The sequence below is a fragment of the Centroberyx gerrardi genome, chromosome 11 (assembly GCF_048128805.1).
Source record: "Centroberyx gerrardi isolate f3 chromosome 11, fCenGer3.hap1.cur.20231027, whole genome shotgun sequence".
Taxonomy (NCBI): domain Eukaryota; kingdom Metazoa; phylum Chordata; class Actinopteri; order Beryciformes; family Berycidae; genus Centroberyx; species Centroberyx gerrardi.
In genome coordinates this window covers 6836078-6859899 of record NC_136007.1, presented here as the reverse complement: position 1 = coordinate 6859899, position 23822 = coordinate 6836078, and the positions used below count along the sequence as shown (strand labels likewise).

At 42.7% G+C, this 23822-nt stretch overlaps 1 protein-coding gene across 1 annotated transcript in view; it reads left to right on the top strand.

Moving 5' to 3' along the window:
* jade2 (jade family PHD finger 2) overlaps positions 1–23822 on the top strand; it is a 193158-nt gene that overhangs the window by 81975 nt on the left and 87361 nt on the right. Inside the window, exon 5 of the mRNA XM_078286437.1 lies at positions 19635–19819. Coding sequence (XP_078142563.1) covers positions 19635–19819 — 185 coding nt within the window. The remainder of the gene's footprint in view (positions 1–19634; positions 19820–23822) is intronic.

The window sequence follows — 23822 nt, the reverse complement described above, 5'->3', positions numbered from 1 at the left end:
GCAGGGGCGTGACGGAGCTCATTTTTCCATTTTCCCAAATTTACGCTGTTTATGCGCCTTTTTGGCAAGTCTGCACGGAGTTGTGGCGCGCGCATCCCCGGGCATGGACTAGTTATTATTATTGCTCTTTTTTGGAGATATTTTTATATATGTATGTATGTAACTGCATTCATTCTTTCTTTGCCTCGGTAGATTCTACTGCTGTTATTATGCGTCCCATAATAATGGTTTAATCCATGCTTAACATGCTCCAGTGTTGAAATTGTCAGTTGCATACTGCATAGCCCTCATTTGCTATGTTCTACTTTTCTGCTTATATTCCTTTTTTTCCCGACTGTATCCTGTTACTATTCTGCTATGACCCCATTTCCCCAGAGGGATCGATAATATCGCATCCTTATCTTATCGTATCGTATCGTATCGTATTCATATCGTTTTCTTTTCAAAATACAAGTTACAGAGCGCTTTACAAAGGATTAAAAAAACATAAATAGGCTTTAGTGAAGAGGTACTTAAACATATTGGAAGTGATTTTTTTTTTCCTTTCACTCCTTCAACTCTAAGGCTTAAGTCCGTTTGTGCTGCCCCTTCCTGTTTTGTGCCGTAAAGCAATCCAGCAGACTACCTGCAAAATCCGCCATCTTACACAATGTAAAATGCAGTGTAGAGGCTGACAGTGCTCTCTCTGTTTACGGTAATTATACTAATGAGTCAAATGAATACGCTAATGATTTATTGATATATTACTTATTTGTTAAAATGCTACGCGTAGCACCTTAAATATACCAGATTGCAGTGCTGGGCTGTGTTTGCTGGAGAAATGTTTATTTAGCAAAAAAAAAAAAAAAAAAAAAAGAAATAAAAAAAGCCTTGCGTTGGCAAAAAGACAAATTGCCGGCGGGGCTGCTGCAGGCTCCGCAGTGAAGCAGCTCTCAGCACCGAGGCGCTGGAGGAGCCGAGTCAGAAAGTTGGCCTATTAACTCCTGTCTCCAGGTGACAGAGGGACGGGGCTAAGTGCTCCCTCTCTCTGTCTCTCTCTCTCTGTCTCTCGCTCCCTCTCTCTCTCTCTTGCTCTCTCGCTCTCTATCTCTCTATCTGCTCTCACTGGTTCTCATTTTTTGTCTATTGCTCTGTCTCCTCTCCTTCTCCCTCTGTCACCCTTTCTCTCTCTCTTACTTCTCTCTCCCACTTTTCTTTAACCTCCTCTCTCTCTCTGCTCTCTTTCTTGCCTCCTCTTTGCCCCTCTCCCTCTCTCTCTTTCTCTGTCTCTCCCTCTCTCTCTTTCATACTCTATTCTTCTCTTCCTTTCCCTCAATTCTTCTTTCCTCCATTCACACTCTCCTTTCTCTCCCTGTCTTGGACTACAGCTGAGTTACTACTACATTTACAGACACAGACTCTGTGTGTGTGTGTGTGTGTGTGTGTGTGTGTGTTTGACCAAGTTTAAACCAGTCAAAAGTTCGAGTCAGTGTCAAACCCCACAAAGGATACATGCATTCAGAATACACATGAACCCTGGTTTCCCGGTTATCAGTTCAATGCAGTTCAGTTCATTCAACAAAAATACTCCACTTCGAGATCTCCCGGTTATCCAACAAACAAAACCCAAAACAAGGAAGTATTCCCAACCACAGTTCAGTTGCGTTAACTCATAAACAAAAATCCACAAACCCCCAAAGCTTTAGTCAAAGTCAAATGGTCACCCGGCTTTCGCCGACTCACGGTTACCGTGGTGATTAATAAGTTGCTGTCGAGTCTCCGGAGACGTTTGGCTGTCGGATCCTCAACGGATTTCCTTGGGATGATGAGAGGAGATGTTCGCCAGGTTCACGAGGACACGCGCGAATATGGCTCAAACGTGGACTTAACACGGGACATATGCCTGGGTAGGCTGACGAAGTGGAGGTCTGACTTCTCCCTGCTCTTTACTCGCCGGCGTCAGTCGCCGTACTGATTTGTGCGACTCATCATAAAGGGACGTAAGAGGCCGGTCTATCCGAAAGCGGGAAAATCCGAATCATATCACTGGTTGACAGGACTGGTGGGTGTGTGGAGGTGAGTGAAAAAAACAGACTGATAGCCGGAAACATATCTCCCATTATCCATAACAACACAATTAGGGCGATCGCCACAGTGTGTGTGTGTGTGTGCTTTTAATGTGCACGCTTGTCAGTTTGTGTGTGTGTGTGTGTGTGTGTGTGTGTGTGTGTGTGTGTGCTTTTAATGTGCACACTTGTCAGTTTGTGTGTGTGTGTGTGTGTGGTGTGGGAAGTCAAGCATTGAGGTTATTCATCTGCTGATTAGCACTATCGGTGTGTGTTAAAATGCAGGGCTCATGACTACTCTCTCTCTCTCCCTCTCTCTCTCTCCCTCTCTCTCGCTCTCTCTCTCTCTCTCTCTTTCTCTCTCGCTCTCTTTCCCTTCAGTTTTTTTCTACCACTTGTTAGAGTGTTGACAATGAACCAGTTCAGGACAGCTTATTGCAGCTAATTGGTTATATATTCCTCCCCAGAAACACTCTCGCTCTGTCTCTCTGTCTCTCTCTCTCTCTCTCGCTCTCTCTCTCTCTCTCACACACACGCACGCGCACACACACACACACACACACAGAGCCTTTCTGCCTGACAACATGACAGGAAAACCACATCTCTCTCTCTCTATCTCTCTTTCTGTCTCTCTCTTTCTCTCCCTCAGCCACCAACTGGTTTGTGTTAATATTCATGACCTGTATATGTTTCACAGAACTGAAAACACTTGAGTGTCTGCTCCCATCATTTTCTCTCGCTGTGTGTGTGTGTGTGTGTGTGTGTGTGTGTGTGTGTGTGGTGTTAAGGGCGCCAAGGGAGCGTCAGTTCTTCATTCTGTATTTATACCACATTTTTTTTCATCCACTTGTCTGTATTCAGGGCAACACACTGGGCTTCGACAGGCAGAAGGAGGGAGTTAGGAAAGACTTCTAGCTGGTGTTTGGATCCAGCAGAGTTGGTATTATAAAGTATCGACTAGATTAGATTAGATTAGATTAGATTAAATTAGATGAAACGTAATGATCCCTGTGGGGAGATTGGGTCATTGCAGCAGCAGATAATAGCATACAGCAAAAAAAAAAAGTATGTAAATAAGAATAATGCAAATGAAGAGTATTAGGAAATTTTAATTATTAGGATTGAGTGAGACTTTCTCTCCTGACCTGCAGCAACTACTGTGGAACTGCCGCTGAGCAAGGCACTGAACCCCCAACTGCTGCAGTGAAGCTGCTTAATGGCAACAGTAGAAGAAGTGGTTGTACAGCAGAAGGCAGGTGTGAAAGTGTGTGAGTGAAGGATTGTGAAGGATTGCTGATAAAAAGGTATGTGTGTATTTGTGTGTGTGTGTGTGTGTGTGTGTGTGTGTGTCCCTCAAAGCTTCACTGTATAGAAGCCTCATATAGAAATGTAATCCATGCTATCAAGTCAGTGTAGGAAGGGCTTAGTGTACACACACACACACACGTACGCACACACACACACACACACACAGTATAGTAGATTGCATTTGTTCCCTGAAAGAAGTGACTCATCTTTATCCCACAGCAGGTGGAAAACAATTTACACATGCACACACACACACACACACACACACACACTCACACATACATACACACCACATACACACACACACACACACACACATACACACCACATACACACACACACACACGGCATACAAAGAGTGTAATTTTCATGACATCATCCTTAGAACAGGAGGACAAGTGGAGGGTGACTCGTCCAGTCTCTCTCTCTCTCTCTCTCTCTCTCTCTCTCTCTCTCTCTCTCTCCTTGACCTCTCTTCATCTCTCTCACTCTTTCACTCTTCCCCTTTTACTATCTCTCTCTCATGCATTCTTTATTTTTGCCTGCACCTCTTCTCACAAAATTATCCTCGCCCTCTTACACATTCCTTCTATTTCTCTCTCTATCTCTCTCTCTTTCTCTCTCTGTCTCTCTCTCTCTCTCTCTCTCTCTCTGGTCTCTTATCTTTCAAGAGAGCTTTTTAAAACAACTCCCACGCACTTACTGTGATCTCTCTTACAAAAGCAGAGAGGCAAAGCACGCACGCGCACACACACACACACACACACACACACACACGGTCACACAAACAATTTGTGCTTTGGCTCATGCGTGTAATGAGGATTCACGCTCTCCGAAGTCTTACAAGAGCAATATAGAGGTTGCTCACACACACACACACACACACCTACACACCTATACACACACACAAACTTGCATAAGTACTGACACAATCTCATATTCATAAATGGTGTGATATTGCACACACACACACACACACACACACACACACACACACACACACACACACACACAGACAGAAAAACAGACTAGGCAGTGCTATCAGACTGAAAGCCTGTCAACATGTTTTTCCAGACCTTTTATTTGCTCTCCGGTCTATTTTTCTGCAGTGTTTTATTGGATCTGAATCAGGAGTCGGATTTAAAGCCCCGAGCCGTAATCTCAGAGTGAACCGACGGGCAAACCTACGCTGCGAGAACCGAAATACGGCGTTGCAATCTTCTTTTTAATCATCCTCAAAATTGATCTTGGGACCTTAACACAATTACAGACAACGTGCGGCGGTGAAAGTTTTTGTTAGGGATTGGACGTATGTCACGATACGATTCGATACGCGATATGGGGTTCACAATTTCGATACGAAAAGTTAAAAGTTCAACGACAAAGTATGACAGAATTATGTTTATTTCTGAGCCACAAATCTTTCTAGCGATGGCATTGGCTCGCTAGAATGTAAACAACAATTTTAAAATGTCATTACAGTGTGCAAATAATCTAATTTGGATGTAAAGCTTGTGAAACTGATGACAAAGCTAACATATTTGTGATTACTACAGCAGAATAAAATATGAGCTAATATCACGGTTCATTTTTCTGCCCCACAATACATATTGTTGTATTTTTGTATCCCGATATATTGAATTTCAATATATCGTCCCATCCCTAGTGTACAGCTGTAAAAGGTTTAGTATGTGACACATCTGTAGTTTGAGTTACACTGAATCAAGACAGGTTCCAGAGGGCTAATTTTCCTTTTTCCATGTCAAACTTAGAATCAGTTTATGTTCATAATGTTGAGACGGTCCAATAATATATTCTGGATCAGGTTTTTAAATGAGTGAGTCTGGCTGCAGAACAGAGAGCTGAATGGGAGAGGAGGAGTCCTGTTGACAGAACTGGGAGCGAGCACAATGAAGGCGTCTCCCATCATTCCCAGTGTCTCTGTCCCATTCTTTGTATACGTGTGTGTGTGTGTGTGTGTGTGTGTGTGTGTGTGTTTGCATGTGCGGTTGCCTGTCGGTTTGTGTTTACTCGTGTCTATGCAGTTTTTGTGTGTGTGTCTGTGTCTGTGTGTATGTGTGGTTGTCTGTGTTTGTTTTTCTGTCTTTTCATGTGTTTCTCTATGTGAGTGTGTGTTTGTCTGTCTGGATGTGTGTGTGTGTCTCCCTCTGTCCACTGCCAGCCACCACGCCCCCCCCCCCCCCCCCCCCCTCCCTCCTCCCTCTCCTCCTGTGAACTGGCCTGGTGTTGTGTAATCATTTATATAAAGAGGTATTAGTGTTTCCTCCTAAAAGGAACATGGGGAACATTGTGACTCGGCTGGATGACGTTCCTCTCCTGCCTCGAGGACGGGCCGACTGTGGAACACTTGTTAAGCAAAGGGATTCCCAAATACTTTTTCATGTCAAGGAACCCAAAATATACACTAAATATGCAGACAACGGATTCCCCATTCGTTAAGATTTTTGTCCTAAAGAACCCTGTTGTTGCTATGTATTATATTAGTGTAAAGTTGCATAAACGTCGTCTATACAGTAGATTTGGTGATCAAAGTAGTCATTCTTTCTTCATTTTCTTATTGTGCTAACTTCAGGAGAGTGAAATAATCGTGAAATTAATGTATTCCTCGTTTTGCCCACTCTCTTAAAGGAACAGTTCACCCCAAATATGATGCTGCTGTCATTATCTATTCATCCCTCTGTCAGTGGAAACTCTATTGAAGTTCGTACGGCCACCAAACACAGCTAGGTACAGTATAGCAAATTAATTTCCATCTCAACCTTCTCCCAAACCACTGAAGTGAATGGGGTCTGGTTGTTTAGAGTTCCAAAAATGGCGTTTCTTTACACAACCTGTGGAGCAAAATCAAACTGTTTTGTAGCCAAACAATTCCAGTGGGAGTCCAAAAGGCCTGTACTTACCTCAGTAAATGAGGAAATGAAATTTTATTTTAGGAAACAGAAACGACTTTTTCTTGCACCAATAGAGGAAGTGAATAAGTTTGTATTTCCACTGCCTAGAATAATGCTACATAATGAGATAGAAATAGTCCTGGACTCACATTGCAATCTTTCTGCACAAGTTGTTCAGAGAAAGTTGATGGTGATTTCTTGCTCTTTTTGGAACTCTAAACAACTTGACCCCATTCACTTCAGTGATTTGGGAGAAAGCTGAGACTGAAGTATAGGGGCTAACTCGATGTGTGTTTAGTGGTCGTACAAACCTCAATGGAGTTTCCACTGACACGGGGGTGGCACTTTTCATTTTGGGGTCAACTGCTAAACCTCCACACCGCTGGGTGACTGTGCAATGCTAGCTAACAGCTCTGCTCAGTGTGTTCCCACTGCAGTGTTTTAGCTGCAGAAAAAAAGAGAGGGAGAGGGAGAGGGACCGAAGTTTCGGGGTGGGGTGGGGTGGGGTGGGTGGGGGGGGGGTGCAGGTGGATGGAGGGTGAGGAGGGTGATGAGGAAGAGGAGAGGGCAGATGCAGAGAAAGAAGTGGGAGAGCTGAAACCTGGCACTGTGCCACTCTGTTTTTTAAAAAAAACCTAATATTTCTCTCCACTCTCTCCTTCCTCCTACTCTCTTTTCCTCTTTTTATTGCCCCCCCCCCCCCTCTCTCTCTCTCTCTCCCTCTCTCTCTCTCTCTTTCTCTCTCTCTCGCTGTCTCACTCTCATCCCTCTTTGGCTACCAACTAACTGGATGGAAAATATGAATGAAACCACCCACCCCCTCGTTCGCCCAACCTCCCCGACACAAACACACCACCCCATCCATCTCTCTCTCTCTCTCTCTCTCTCTCTCTCTCTCTCTCTCACTCTCTCTCTCCCACTACCCCCTACATCTTTACCCTTGTTATTATGGGCCTCCTCTTTTTTTAACATTGTTTGCACATTTCTGAGGGGAGGAATGAAAGGAGTCTGGGGGGGTGTTGGGGTTTTTTTCACTGTGGAGGAACTGTGGGAGTTTTAGGAAGGAGAGAGGGAAAACAAACAGGGCGACACACACACCAAGATGGGGAGTGTGTGTGTGTGTGTGTGTGTGTGTGTATTTTGAGTACATTTGAGTACATTAGTGTAACTGTGTGTGTTTGTGTGTGTTAGTATCTGTTTAAGAGTGTGTGCGGGTGTGTGTGCGTGTTAGTATCTGTATTTGAGAGTGTGTGTGGGTATGTGTTGGATTGTTTGTGTGTGTGTGTGCTCTCTCTAGAACCTATGTTTTGAATATGTGTGTTAGTATCTGTGTGTGTGTGTCTGAGTGTGTTTGTGTCGGTGTGTGTTTTAGTATCTGTTTGTATATGTGCTAGTATCTGTGTATCCATGTGTGTGTCTGTGTGTGTATCTGTATGTGCGTGTTAGTATCTGTGTTTGAGTGTGTGTGTGTGTGTGTGTGTGTGCTGTAGCCTGCAGTGCTTTAGAGTAGCAGTGTTAATAAGTCTGAGTCATATCCATGACAACGGGCAGACTGAACTGGCATCTGAACCACAGAACAAAATGGCAGCTCACTGTAAAACACACACTGCCTGCACACACACACTGGCTTCCTGTGTGCAAATCCTTTCAAACACTATGTAGAGAAAAAACAAATCCCCTTAACCTTAACGTGTGGAGACGAATTCCCTTAACCTTTCACCTAAAAGACAAATTTCCCTGACCTGAACCTAAAATACTCCTTCAGCTTTCTATTTGCTTTACTTAAAGAGTCACCTAACCCGTATGCCTCACTGAAATGTTTTTAAATTGTGACTTAAACTGTGTTATTAACTGAAGGACTCCCTTAATCTTAACCCGAAATTAGCTAAGTTTCCATTCAGCTATCAAGCAAAAAATCTGCTACGTTTTAAGCAAATATATAAACTGCCTGAACGTAACAAAAACAAAATAAAGACAAGACATCCATGAGAAAAATGGAAAGAGTCTTTCAAGAATTGATTAGTATGGGGCAAAAGTTGTTTTTCTTCATTAGTGTCAGCTAATGCCGATGCTTTCATCTAAAAACAAAAACAAAAACATGCGCTTGGCAATATTGTAAATGCAACCAACTAATGGTTGAAGGGGTGATGAAGGGCTGACAGAGAGGGAGGTGATGATGAGCAGGGTGGGTGAGACAGAAGGCAAAGGGGGAAGTGAGAAGAAGTCATGACAGGAAGTTTGGGTGAGAGAGAGAGGGGGATGACAGGCTGTTATAGATAAGAGATAGAGAGAGAGAGTGACAGCAAGGACGAGAGAGAAAGGTAGAAAGATAGAGGGAAAGAAAGAATGAAGGAGAAAATACGAATGCATATTTTTCAACCATTATGTTCCCATTTAAAGTGGTAATCCTCGAGATCTTCGTTTTTTTTTGTTTCTGCACTGCACTTCCCAGATATCACCTGTCAATCAAACAGTGTGGGCGGAGCTTGGATTTTCTGTTGATGCAGTTTGAGTTTCTCTTTTCTTCATCTGTTCAGCCATGTTGGCTATCGCTGCTCATGCTAACTGCCCAGTTCTTCTTCTATTTATTCCAAACAAACAGAAACGTAAGACACATCACCTGTGCGGGAGAGGGATTTTCCCAGAGTTTAGAACAGACGATGGAAAATTATCAGTCAGCAAAACGTACATTTATTTACGTGAAAATGTTGGGGATTATTATTTCATATTTGTGAGGGTGAATTGTTGGTTTAGTATGTTTTTTTTATCCATTTACTCTATTCTTATTTATATCCTATTCCTATTTGATATATTCAGTCACTACCCACTTTAATGATTCCACAGGGATCATTAAAATTTAGTCTAATCGTCTAATCTGATCATCTAATCTAATCTGAATACCAGTTCTTTGGAGCGTATTCAAAGGTTAATCCAGTGCAAGGCTACAGAGGAAAAGTTTCTGAAAGAAAGAAAGATAGATGCAGGAAGATAGTCATGCCCTAAAGTAAAAAACAAGATTATTGTTTTATAGATGTTTTATAGAAGTCTGCTCTGGGTGTGTGTGTGTGTGTGTGTGTGTGTGTGTGTGTGTGTGTGTGTGTGTGGTAGCTGTTTTCTATAAAGATGACGGAGATGTGACTCACCTCTCTGAAATGTCACGGTGCCAAAAATGTTTGTATGTGGAAGATTGATTTCATTCACATAAATATGACATGAAAATGACTCACCGCTCTTGAGGATCACTGTACAACAATCTCAGTATGTGTGTGTGTGTGTGTGTGTGTGTGTGCGTGTGTGTGTGTGTGTGTGTGTTTGAGATTATTTTCTTCACATAAATATAACATAAAGATGACTCACTGCTCTCAAGGTTCACTGCACCCTAGTGTGTGTGTGTGTGTGTGTGAGAGAGAGAGAGAGTGTGTGTGTGAGACAACATGTGTGGTAGTTGTTTTTTTTCATATAAATATGATGAAGATGACTCACCTAAAGCAGCACTGTACAACAAACCAGGTGTGTGTGTACACAGGTCAAGAATTTGTTAACATCCGTCCATTTCTATCAGTCTGATTCCCCCACTGCTGTGTGTGTGTGTGTGTGTGTGTGTGTGTGTGTGTGTGTGTGTGTGTGTGTGTGTCATGCACACACACACACACACACACACACACAGAAATTCCGAGACAAACCGATGTGCAGATAGACAGACAGACAGGACCGCATATAGAAATATGTAACGCACACACACAGACTCTTAGTCAGTAGGCTAGTTAACCCTGTTTAAACAGACATACACACCCTCCAGACATGAGTGCCCCTGCACCCTTGGGTGGGAAGCCCTGCACCCTGCTGGATCCTGGCCTGATTTTCCTTCCTCCCCCCCCCCACTCAGCTGCTCCATTCTACTGATATGGGGTGGGGGTGGGTGGGAAGGGGGTTTGGGGTCGCCTAAGGATGAGGGGCTGTTGGCACAACACACACACACACACACACAGTCTGGTGTGAAAACTAGGGGAAAAAAGAGTGAATTCTTGAGGGAAAAAAGAAGGGGATTACAGGGAAGAAAAGGGAATAGTGGGATTTCTGGACCCTACTGTGACAGTGAGGTATGTCAAGAATGAGAGATTATTTAGCACACACACACACACACTGTGCACACAGGGGAGCGATTGTTTCCTGAACATGGCAACAATGTAATGTCTTAACAAGTGGTTTAATCTTGTATTCAGAGTGAAATCCTTACCTTCAGTGTGTTTTTTTATTTCTGAAAGTGAAAAGTTATGCCAACAGCTTACACAGGCAGGCTGATAAATTCCCATATTATAAGGAGCTGAACTTTTTCTTTTGACTTCTCAGAGAGTGACAGAAGCCTCACAGCGTCTCACCTGCTGTGCTGTTGTTTCCATAAGATGCTCTCCAGCTGTGTTCGCAGCTTTTACATTGACATCGCATGTTTGAAAGGCTGTTTTAGAGCTTTTTTTGGTTTCTCCTGGGGAATGACAGGGAAGGTGTGTGTGTGTGTGTGTGTGTGTGTGTATGTGTGTGTGTGTGTGTGTGTGTAGCTCCTGAGGTGGGATCAAACCCCCGACTTTAAGAAAGAAAGGGAGGAACGAGAGAGGAGTTAAGGAAGGGAGGGATGGAGGGAGTGAGAGAAGAGGGAAGGAGTGTTCATCTCTTCTTCCATCTCCTTCCCTCCTTCCTCCCTCCCTTCTTTCATTCCCTCTTACCCTTACACTTCCATCCTTTCTGTATTCTCCCCTTGCATCTTTCCTTTTTCCCTCCTTCCCATCCTCCCTCCCTTGTTCCTCCTTTGTTTTTCTTTCTTCCATGTCTTTCCTTCCACCATTCCTTCCTTTCTCTCTCCCTTCCTACCATTCCTCCCTTTCTTTCTTTCTTTCTTTCTTTCTTTCTTTCTTTCTTTCTCTCTCTCTCTCTCTCTCTTTCTTTCTTTCTTTCTTTCTGTCTTCATTCCTCCCTCCCTTCCTTCTCCCTCTGTCCATCTCTGTCCTTCCTCCCACGTTCTTCCCTCCCTTCCTTCTTTGCCTCCCATTCTTAACTTATTTCCTTCCCTTATTCCTTCTTCTCTCCGTTCCTACCTCCCTCATTTGTTCCCTCCCTCCTTGCTTCCTCTTTCTTTCTGTCTCTCTCTTTCTTTCTTTCTTTCTTTCTGTCTTCATTCCTCTCTCCCTTCCTACCTCCCTCCCTTCCTTCCCCCCTTCCTTCTCCCTCTGTCCATCTCTGTCCTTCCTCCTATGTTCTTCCCTCCCTCCCTCCCTCCCTCCCTCCCTTCCTTCTTTGCCTCCCATTCTTTCCTCCTTAACTTATTTCCTTCCCTTATTCCTTCATCTCTCCCTTCCTACCTCCCTCATTTGTTCCCTCCCTCCTTGCTTCCTCTTTCTTTCTGTCTCTCTCTCTCTCTCTCTCTCTCTCTTTCTTTCTTTCTTTATTTCTTTCTTTCTCTTCAGCCCTGTATACATTTCAGCATAATTTAAGTGTCTCTTCCTCTTCATTAGAAGCCATCAGTGAAGTGTCAAGGCTGTAGTTGATGTGTGTTTAAACACGTCGTCTCCTGTGTGGGCAGAGAGTCAGACTGAGCCGAGCGAAGCCGCTGTCCCTCTGCCCACACTGGAAACCTCTTATGTAAACACCCATCCACTTCATCCCTGCTTGAGAAGACATTATTATTGGCGTTTTATGAAAAAGGGGAAAGTGAGATTTACACAATGGTGAGAAAGATATGAGAGGGAGGAGGAGGAAGACGCTCGTCGGGCTGTGCTGACTCTCTTACCCTCCTTCTAGCTCTGTCTGTATACTGTATATATTTATCTGTCTGTCTATCTGTCTTTCTGTTTGTCTTTCTGTCTATCCATCCATTGCATCCTCCCTTCCCTCCCTTGGTTGTTATGGTTTTATGGTTTTTGCCCCACTTAGGAGCCAGACAGTACAATGCCTCCAACATATAGAACAATATCAGTGCCAGAAGGTTTAGATAATCCTATTAAAATATTGGAAAGTCAGTTTAATTTTTTTTTTTCACTGACATGGAATTGTCCCGATGGTGGTGGATCAAACCCCCCGAAAATAAGAAAGAAAAGGAGGAAGGAAAGGAGGGATGGAGTGAGAGAGAGAGAGGAAGGAAGAAAGGCAAGAAAGTAAAAGGGAATGAAAGATGGAATGAGGGAAGGAAGAAAACAAGAAATGGAAGATGGACTTAGGTGTCAGACAATATAATGTCCGCAAGATATACACCAATCAAATTAATGGATTACACCAAATATTTTGGAGATTGGTCTGTTGGTCAACCTGCCCGTTAAGTGATGACAACACAGAAATCATCCATGTGTGCCTGGTAGATCGTGCTCCATGCTAACACTTTAGCATACACTATGTAACTTGTAGCAGCTCTAAAGCTAAATGGTGAGTAATCTTTAATGATATGCAGCTAAATCAGGCAGTTTTGTGGAGGAGATTGGTGAAATTTACATAAAATATGAACAAAAATTACTTCTAAAAGTATTGTTTTGAACTACCGGGGATTATCTCTGTTTCCATAGGAAATGAAAGTGGTGGGCGATGGGTGACTGTGTGCAGCTAAAAATCACTTTGTAGCGGATGAATACATGGTTGCTCATCTGAAATAGTTCAAAAAATAAACCGTGGCTACATCCGCTGTATTGATTTATCTCAATCTTCCAAAAACAATGGTGTATTCCTTTAAAGCAAACTCCAAAGAATTAGTTGCAACAACTATTTGACCCAGGTCTTTCTCTCTGTTTCTCTCTTTCACACACACACACACACACACACACACCCACCCACAGACACACACACACATATATATTGCGTCTCTTCCCTACCCAAGCTCATATAACATCCTAGCTAGCAGTATTACCCACAAGATATACTTTGCAGTTCCCACTCCCCGGCTCCCCAGAGGTGCGTCCCGCGTAGTAAACCAAAGACACTTCCCCTCCGGGCCTCGGAGCTGGCAGAGGGACGGGGGAGTGTTTGGTTTTGGTTGTTTTAAGAGTCAGAGCCCCACCGTGTGTAGTTCTTCCTGATAAATATTTCATGGGACACGGCGTTGGGATCAAAGCGAACTCCGCTGTCGTATCGTTACGATTCCAAGGAGGGAACACCCAAATATTCCCACTCTGCTGCTCTCCTAATTAAACCCCTCAAAGGTGAACACGAGTGATTTCTAAGGTTTTTTTATTAGAATTATTATTATTTTGGATTTTTTAATGTGAATTTTAATCATTAAACATCCAGAGTTGTATTAAAAATCTTTCGGCATTGATTCTGCTGAGTCATAGCAATCCCTTGAGCTTATACCAGATTGAAAATGATCCTTTAGGTGATGCATGTTAAAGCTACACTAGACATGACTTTTATGTAAAAATACACCGTCTTATTGGTCTAAATCACAAAGATGGGCTGCAAGAGAAAAGAGTGTCCCATCCCCACTAATTGAGACTCCATAGTCCATACAAAAGTTACCATAAAAAAAGTTAATTTCAGGTGTTGGGTATGATCACTGGCAGGAAATATTCTCCATGCGCAGGAAGTGGCAACTCAAAACTTACTCACCAAGCGATGGTTGAACCTGATTAGAAAAGACGTTTTTTCACCACATCACCCCAAACTAGCCACTAAGAAGAAGAAATTTATGTAGTTTTCTAATTGAGTCTTTAATTCAGCTTACTGATGTCACATTACATGATTTCTGGGTAATGAAGTCCTTCAAACGTTGAAAAATTCAGCAGTTATCTCCCGCTGCCACTTGAAAATGCACAATTACCTAGTGCAGCTTTATATCACATTTCATTATGCACTCACATTATGTGTACTATACTATATATACGTACTATACTATATATATATACTATATATTTGAACATGCCATTTAGTTTGGGGAGTTTGACCATCTACTGCTGATTTCCACATATTACTGCAGGTAAACTAGTAAGAAATATGAGATGCAGTTGTAAGAATCCATACTTTCGAAGCTTTTTGTGTCATTTTTATTCCTCAGAATCAATACCAAACCCATAAATAGACACTACATCTATCCACAGCTTCAGTGAGAAAGCTGTAATTGGCTTCAATATTGACTGATGACTCTGCACTCTGTATTGCTGCCTTTATTGCTATGATGAAGCCTGGACAAACAGGAGCCTTACGCACATGGTGTTGTTTACCTATAATATTATGTAAGCTGTGTGTGCGTGTGTGTGTGTGTGTGTGTGTGTGTGTGTGTGTGTGTGTGAGATACGTGATCCTCACCAGAGACAGGACACATTGTTCTCCGACCCGTATTGACTCATATCCTATTAGATGAGATGACTTGAGATTATTATGAGGCCCTGCTTTATTTTCATGTTCCTATACTGAATCATATTTCACTTCATGTTTCTCCTTTACCACTGACATTCAGGCCGGGTTTCTAAATAGGCGTTCACCCTAAATGTCACCAGGGAGAGTTACATCAGGTCCTGTGTATTTGTACACTAATGCTGGCATCTCAAAAGACATTTCAGCAGAAAGGGAGAACATACCCAGCAAGCATTTGACAGACGGCGATGTGCAGGAGGCAGCACAAAATTTACATAATATGATATTATGGATTTTTAAAACAGCTTTGGAAAGTGTTTTGAACTGGTGTCAGAAAGATATTTAGGTCCCGATTTCATAAAACGATGCAGGTTGCACCTATTGACGTCTCAGCTTTCATGTTGCTGCTATATTTACACAGGGTTTCGTATCAACGGCTATTCAGCGTCAAAATATTGGCCGGGTACGTCTTCTCTCCTGAGCCTCTCCTTCTCTTCTTTCCATTATTTTCTGTACTTTTTTTTTTTTTTTTTTTCATTTTCTTTTCTCCTCACCTCTTCTCTTATCATGACAAGTCTTATTTTATATCCCCAGGTTACTAAAACAAATCAACACCCCCGCACAGCTACAAGACACACTTGCACAGGCTTTGTAATGTAACAGATGCCACTAATGTAATAAAACTAAATGTAATAAAGCTCATATTGTAATAAAATATTGAAACGATAAAAGCATTTCTGCCAGTAACGTCACAATATATTCCATTACTGACTTACATCACTAATTACATTGATGACTTTGTAATCATTTTGTGTCTCAATAATGCAGTGACACCAGCCAGTAATGCAATAATATGAAATTGCTTTAAATGTCTTTTCCATAGTAACAGTAACAGTAATATTCAGCTGGACAAAACACTGATGTAGCGATAACCAGCCCAACGTCTCCAGTATGAAATTGAAACTGGACCAAGTCAAGTCAAACCTGAGCCTCTTGTGGATGGAAACCACCTAGTCTCCCTTCTCCCTGACTGTGTGTGTGTGTGTGTGTGTGTGTGTGTGTGTGTGTGTCTTCTCTCTCTTTACTCCCCCCTCTCCCCTGACAGTTGACTGGCCAGGCCTGTGTGTCCAGTATTGGATATCATGCTGATACCGGGCTAAAATACGGCTTGATCTTCTGCCTTTGCCCCCTCACAGAAAGATTATTGATTACACGTGTGCGTCCATTGACCCCAAACTAATTCTCCATGTCTGCGCTGTGCACTGAACGTAATGGATCAGACCTGTACTTGTTATCGGAGGTTCAGCACCCATTCGGAGGTGAAAATGTGGTGTCGCTGCGTTACTACTGTCTAGAGATCACAGATACACTCATTACTACAATGGTGGCATCAGTAGGTCTGGAGATGAATGAATCCCAGGCAAGTTAAGAGCGTCTGCACGTCCATAACCAAAGGTACAGATATAACCAGAGCAAAAAGTAAGGTTTCAGTTTTGACAGGAGTTTTGAGGAGGTGTGATGTCAGTTTAGTGCAACTGCAGGGGAATTTTCTGCTGCTATTTGCATGGTTTCAGTATCAGACAGGAGAGCAGAAGAAGAAGGGAGAGGGGAGGGATGAGGAGAGGAGACATAAGGAGACAGAAGAAAGAGGAGAGAGATGAGAAGAAAGGAGAGGGGGAGTGAGAAGGGAGGAAGAGAGGAGACGAAAAGAAAGGAGGGGAGAAGTGAAGAGGAATGAAGCGAGGAGACAAAGAAAGGAGGGGAAAAGTGAAGAGGAATGAAGCGAGGAGACGAAAAGAAAGGAGGGGAGAAGTGAGGAGGAAGGAAGAGAGGAGACGAAAAGAAAGGAGGGGAGAAGTGAGGAGGAATGAGGAAAGGGGGCGAGAAGAAAGGGGGGGAGTGAGGAGACGAGGAGGGATGAAGATGGGATGAGGAGAGGATGAGGAGAGAGGAGATGTGAGGAGGGATGAAGATGGGATGAGGAGAGGATGCAAAAGTGAGGAGGGATGAGGAAGTGATGACAGAAGTCAGGAGGGATGAAGAGATGAGAGGATACAAAAGGAGGAAGAAAGAGGAGAGGAGGGAAGTGAGGAGGGACGAAGAGAGGGAATGAGAAAAAAGGAGGAAAGAAGTGAGGAAGGGTGAAGAGAGGATGTGCAGGGAGGAGGGATGAAGAGAAGGACGCAAAAGTGAGGAGGGACGAGGAGAGGATAGCATGATAGCAGAAGGATGGAGGATGTCAAAAAAGAAGAGAAGAAGAAAGAAGGGAAACAAACTGTAAACAACCTCGGCTCGGCTGTGAACCGCTGACCGAACTGACACTGTGTGCGGCAGCTTTTGTGATGATGACGACGATGATGACGATGATGATGATGATGATGGGGAAGATAATGATAATGACGACGATGATGATGATCACACTGCTGATAGTGGTAATGACGGAGGCGGATGATAATAACCACAGAGAGAGAGAGAGAGAGCGCTTGTTCCGTTTTGTTGTTGTGATCGCTGACACACTTCACCTTTTCACTCAAAGGTCAGGACATCAGGAGGCACGTATGTGAATAATTGAGGTGTGTGTGTGTGTGTGTGTGTGTTTGTGTGTGTTACCATGTAAGTGCCTCTCAAAACACACAGCTGTTTTGGAGAAATGGCGTGTGTGTGTGTTTGTGCGTCATCTACACAGCAAGTCTGTTCATCTCTGATTGTGTGGGTGTGGTTGTGGGTGTGTGCCGGCCTGATTGTGTCTGTTTCCCTGTGTGTGTGTGTGTGTGTGTGTATGTGTGTGTGTGTGTGGGTGTGTGTATCTGCCTGCCTTTGTGCAAGATTTTTGTGTGTGTATATGTGTCTGCCAGCTCTTGGAGTACATGAATGGTGTTTGCCTGCCTCTTCGTGAGCCTGTGTGTGTGTGTGTGTGTGTGTGTGTGCATGTTGAGTCTTTATTGGTTCCCAGTGGGTCAAGCAGAGTTCCCGACCCCATTTCCGGCTGTTGTTGACAGAGAGACGTTGCGGCCCGAGGCTCCAGAGAGCAGACACTGCCTGGAGGAGCTTCCTGTCACTGCCGCCTACAACCACTCAATTTGTCATTGTTCCAATCGTTTTCTCTTTTTTTTTTTTCTCCCATCTGTCAAAGTCTGAATCGGTCTCTCCCGACCTCGGGGTCAGGACCCGACTGTAGGCGAAGTCCCCAGATATGAAAATGGGTCCCAGTGATTTCTGTGAAGGTTTTTGCAGTCTGTCATACAGTCCTTATGCGATTTGAAAAGCTGCACAGTTAATCGTGTATAATCTTACATTATGATTATAATTTTTACAATTAATAATCATAGAAAATTGGCATATCAACAATATTGAATATATATATATGAATATACTTAGAATGTCCACTGTGGTTGAAAATAGTGAAGATATTGAAATAAAATGCCAAAAGTACTGTCCAATAATTTTGTTCCTCAAATTATCAAGAAGAACAATAGGCATCACAATATCTAGCCAAATAATTGGGATTATTAAATTACTTAACCCCTTCTCTGCTCTTTGACAAGCCTTTGAAACTTGCCAGCAAAATATGTGGGGGAAACCTGGGCTACCTTGCTATTATATTCTTGGTATCTGCCCATTCACCATTTTCGATATCAGTGTATTCCTGTTTGCAATATGAACAGTTCATTTCGGTGGCAGTAGGCGAGGAGTTAGAGAAGCAGGCTTGAGACCGGAAGCAGGCCCAGATTAACACAGTGTGGTGCCCTAGGGTGACGTCACTTGAAGTGCCCCCCTCCATCCACTTGACATGCAAAAAAGTGAAATGTACTATGCCAATAAAGATCATAGATTTACATTAACTTAAACAGTACAGGCTCAACACACATACTGCAGACAAATGTAAGACAATGTACTAACCAACAAATTACTTTACACCATAGATTGACTTGAGCCTACAAATGCTATTTTAGGCTTTACACACAGAGCTATACTGTATTAAATTTGAATGCAACTCACATCAAAGACATCATGCTAAAAACCATTGTTTCCACCATAAATTTTCAAAGGCCTGAATGAAGACTAAATGCCAAACCATTACAGAGCATGACTAAAAAAATCATAATACAAAAAATAGAAAAAATCATTAAACAGACATCTAATGTAACTTCAGCACCACAGACAAGGCCCCACATACCACCAAATAAAGCAAGCTCAATAACTGTGGCAAACAATCACTTCAGGTGAGGTGATGTGACAGTGGGAACTGCAGAAGGTGAAAGGAGTAGCACATTGAGACAATGGGATGGACCTGGACAGACCGGAAGGATGCCGGTTCAAATCCCAGACCGGCTGGGAAAGTTGTTGACGTGCCTTTAAGCAAGGCTCTTACCCGCCCATCTGCTGCAGTGGAGCTGCTGTGTTTCCACCAGTAGAAGACTGTAGTTGTACTGAGCAGCTGTCAGGTGTGAATGTGTTGAACTGTATGAATGTGAAGGGAAGCCTTAATGAGACCGAGCAGGCTGCTCAGTCAATCTTCTGTGTGTTTATAAAGGTTTAAGGACCAAAACAGTAAAACTTCTATTATACAACACTGGTGCCCGACTACAAACTGTGATTGGACAAAGTTCATAGCAGTGGGGAACTAGTTTTTGTTGGCGGAAGACCAAAATAAGACTATTAAATTAAAACCTAAAGCTTATATTGTTGTTTAATGTTTGATACTATGGTAAAAATGTTGTCAGTGTTATATAAAAGCAGTAACATACTGGAGGTTCTTGCTATATTGTGGTAAGTGCCAATAACCACAAGATAGCACTCCCTCTTGTATGTTATTGCTTAAGTATTTTGTCAACCAAGAACAGAAGTTATTGCCCTCTAATAAATATAAACATTTGTTTTATTTATTTAGTGCTGTCTATCATTTTGTAAGTCTTCTGTCTTCTTTTTTCTTCCACATGCCGATATCTCATTTTGGAACACAACTCTACTGTAGATTTCGTCCCTGTGTTTCCAGACCACATGACATACTGATGAAAGCGTCTCTCTGTGTTTCTCCCAGGTTGCTGCCGGAGTCGCCGGGTGTCCGTTCCTGCGGTCCGTCCCAGACCGGGCCGGAGAGGGAGGGCAGCGTGGGACGGGACGCCCCGCCTCCGCCTGCACCCGCCCAGCACTACAGCTGCTACGACCTGGACGACCTGGACGTGGCCTGGCTGGGGCTCGTCAACCACGAGTTCAGACAGATGGGTGAGTGGAAATTACATAAAACATACTTGGATATCACTTTAATATCACAGCAAACAGTTTAATGTTGAATAGACGATACGACGGCCCACACCAACACTGAAAAGCGGTGTCAATATAACGCCGAAATGAAAGTTTGAATGTCGGTCGAGAATTTCATTTCAACATAATATCACAGTGTGAAAATGCTGTGCTTGTTTGACATGAGATGTGCTAAGATGGATTTGATTTGATTTCAGTTTCATGGGCATCAGGTGCCGGGCCTACATGGGCTTACAAGACACATCCATGTATAACAAACTTTCTAACATTCTAATTACCACAACAGACCAGGAAGTGTCCTTTCTATCTGTTTTGATTCTATATCTCCTACACTGTACTGTACAGTGCTGCCAGTTGGTTCGGCAAAGAAAACCCGTCACTGTCTCCCATTGTCCCAGTGGGCCGGCCCATAAGGGTGCAGTCGGTGTCGGGGCAGAGGGGTTGGAGGGCAGGGCTCGCTGCTCTCTTCATGTACACACAAGGATCTTCCCACTGGAAGCTTTGGACCCGGGCCAGAAACACACACACACACACGCTAATACAAACATTATGGGACTCACACACACTCAAATGTCAGGATATTCGCAAGTCTTTAAAAAGTCAGAAAGAATTAGCAGAATAAACAAATCTGAATTGAATGTATTAAAATGTCTTAAATCCAGGTAGGTTTTTTCACAGTTGGACTTGATGGGCCTTGAATAGGCTCGTTTGGCCAGCTTTGTTTCTTTATTTCAGTTTTTAAATTTCATGATAATAGCTTTATTCATATAGCCCTCCCGCCCCGCTCCTTCTTCTTCTCCTACATCCTCCATCTTGGCGCGGTGACAACGTCTGACCCCGAGCATCTCTCCCATCTCCACCAGTTCATTCAATGTCTGATCGGGCCCGTTCAGATAAGGCGTAGTAATTGTGTTTTTAAATACCCGCTGGGGGTTCAGGCCTTATTTCTGGAATACATTCTCCCTGAGACACACACACACACACACACACACACCAGCTCATTCTGGAGCTGAAGCGGTTTGTTTCTCATAACCTTCGATGCTAGACCAAACAAACAGACGGTTGATTGGTTCTGCTGCGGCTGTGGAGTCGTGATAGGATGATTCAGCATTTTCTGTCTCAGTCCTCCTCACTGTGTGTGTGTGCGTGTGTGTGTGTGTGCATGTGTGTGTGTGCGTGTGTTCAGGAAATGTACTTATCAGGGCCAGTGTGAATACTGGACATAAGAAGTGAGGAGGTTTTGTGGGGAAGTGAGGACAGTCTGGTTGGTCTTCAGTTTTTCAGTGTTGAGTTTAGAGTTAGAGTTAGTTTGATTTTAGAATAGATTAGATAGAGTTAGGGTTAGTTTGATTGTAGAATAGATTACATTAGATAGAGTTAGGGTTAGTTTGATTGTAGAATAGATTACATTAGATAGAGTTAGGGTTAGTTTGATTGTAGAATAGATTACATTAGATAGCGTTAGAGAATTTGATGGACATGGGAAAACCAGATCATTGTAGGGTTAGGGTTAGGTTACAAGAATAGAGCAAAGAAGTGGTATTAAACATATTGCAACTGGCTTTACAGCAATAGAACATACTGTATTATGTAAAAATATTTGAGTGAAAAAAAATCAAAATATGAAAAATGTATGAATTTATAGTATGTATGGATGGTGTGCTAAATAACAACAGTAGAACATACTGAAACAAAGAAAAATGAATGAAAAATATGAAAATGTAAGGCATAAAGTTAGGCATGTAGTGGTGAGCGTTAAGGTTAAGTGTGTGTGTGTGTGTGTGTGTGTGTGTCTCTCTCCCAGGCTCTGTGCATGTTCTGCTATTTCCGACAGACAAACAGATAAGCGCATACAGTACACATAGCATCTGTTTTCACGTGTACATTCACTCGGACTGTACACACACATACACACACACAGATTCACGTGCATCCGCATGTGCACACACACCCTCCACATGTACACACACACACATACACAAAGACAATATACACACACCCAAAGTAGACGACATACAGTACATAGTGCAAACAAACATACAAAAAGACAGTACATGCATACAAAGTGCACGCACACAAAATAAGGCAGTGTACACAGACACACACACACACACACACACACACACACACACACATTCCTTCCCCCTCCCTGTGTTCAGTACATGATGTAAATGTCACAGCAGGTTAATATCTAACTCCACTTCCCTCTTCTCTGCTGCTTCAACAACAACAGTATCAACTGCAGCCACGACCAACACACAGTTTCATTTTGTTTCTTAACTTAAGTTTCTTAAGTTTCTTGCATGCAAACGTGTGTTCTTACAACCAAACCCAAGTCAAAGGTGTGGTTTAATACTTCCTGATCCTGATGTCAGTATCAGCAGTTTACGTAGATTTTCAGAGTGTGAAAGTGTAATACTATTGTAAAAGTGATGGGGGAAAAAATGTGGTATATTTGCATCCTTGAAACTAGGAAGCGCTACTTGATTATGTGAAACCGCAGCCCAGGTTGCACATTAACTCGGTCGGTAATGAGATGATATAAAATCGTAAATAAAGTAGTTCTTGGGGGGAGGTTAAGTGACATGAATAAAAGATGGAGAATCAGGATGCTCAGCTCCAGTTTAAAAACTCCCAACTGGATCCTAAATCCTCTAAATAAATCTGTAAAATATAACTAAAGAATCCAGGACAGTACGACCATATATACAGTATATATTTTTTTTTTATTGATGCATGACGTCTCGGGCAAGATGCCGGTTTTTAGTGTGCTCTTCAGGCAATGTGACAAAAACAATGTATACAAGTAAAAGAACCAGGCGTTGGATGGTAACTTTCAAAATCTAATCCATTGCAGATCATTGATTACCTCCTTAAAACTTGTCATCCGTCCTGGAATGCTGAAAGTCAATAAGATAATCTGATCTGTTTTGTATTACTTTGAATCCAAGATCCAGAGTATGTGGTTGAGCAAAAGATTTATTCCAGTGTACTGTAATTCAAATTAACACTTAATTTGTGTTAGTTCAGTATCTTCATCTACTCCCACTATCAGCCATTCTTTCAGGATGTGCAGCATGATCTTTTTATCACATTTTTGAGCAATTATCCAAATAATCACCATTATCTTTTTAACAGTTAACTGCGATGGATCACAGTAACCATTTTGTCTAATCAAACCACTGTAATCCCATCGAATCTAATGTTTTTCTCTCCATCTCTAATAATTTTGTGCTGCACTTTAAACCAGGCTGTTGACTTTCCTGGTACCTCTAATCCTTTATTTTTTATGAGGGAGAAAACTTTCATTTGCCAGTTAAATCCATTTTCATCAAGTATTAAATAGCCTTAGAGCAAGGCATTACTTTGAGATGCAAATTGCGTAGGCATGCCCATGCTAATGCCGACACATATTGGCACGGTGAACTGAGCTGTCGGCAACAAAAAAGGGATAAGTCACCTATTTCGTATTATTTTACCAAGGTTCTCTCACCTTCAGTATCGACAGAATCCACATAGCCTTTCTCCGCTTTACTCCGGTTAATAAAGGGTTAACTGTAACTCCATACGCTACCACATCCTTTCAGCTAATATTCATCAAAACAAACGCCCAAGCCCAGAGAAAGCAGAAAGTGGCCTTGTAAAGCTGCACATCCAAGGGGGGAAGCTGTGTGCATTTCCAATAAAACTGTGAGACGAAATGTTATGGCCAAAAACAACTGTGGTCACTCGATTGCTCCGCTTAAATCTTGTAACCTGGCAACGCACACTCACCACTCACAGGCAGCTTGCTTTACACTTGCTCTTATCCTTGTCGATAACAAGAACTAATAGAAACCTCTTAAGTGTCGACCCTGGTAGTACTCGCCTTCTAGTTTTGATCGCTCTGGACAGGCTCCGTCTCTCCTCGGCTTTCCATCCCTCCTTCCATCCCTCCTTTCATCCCTTGTTTCATCTTGATATC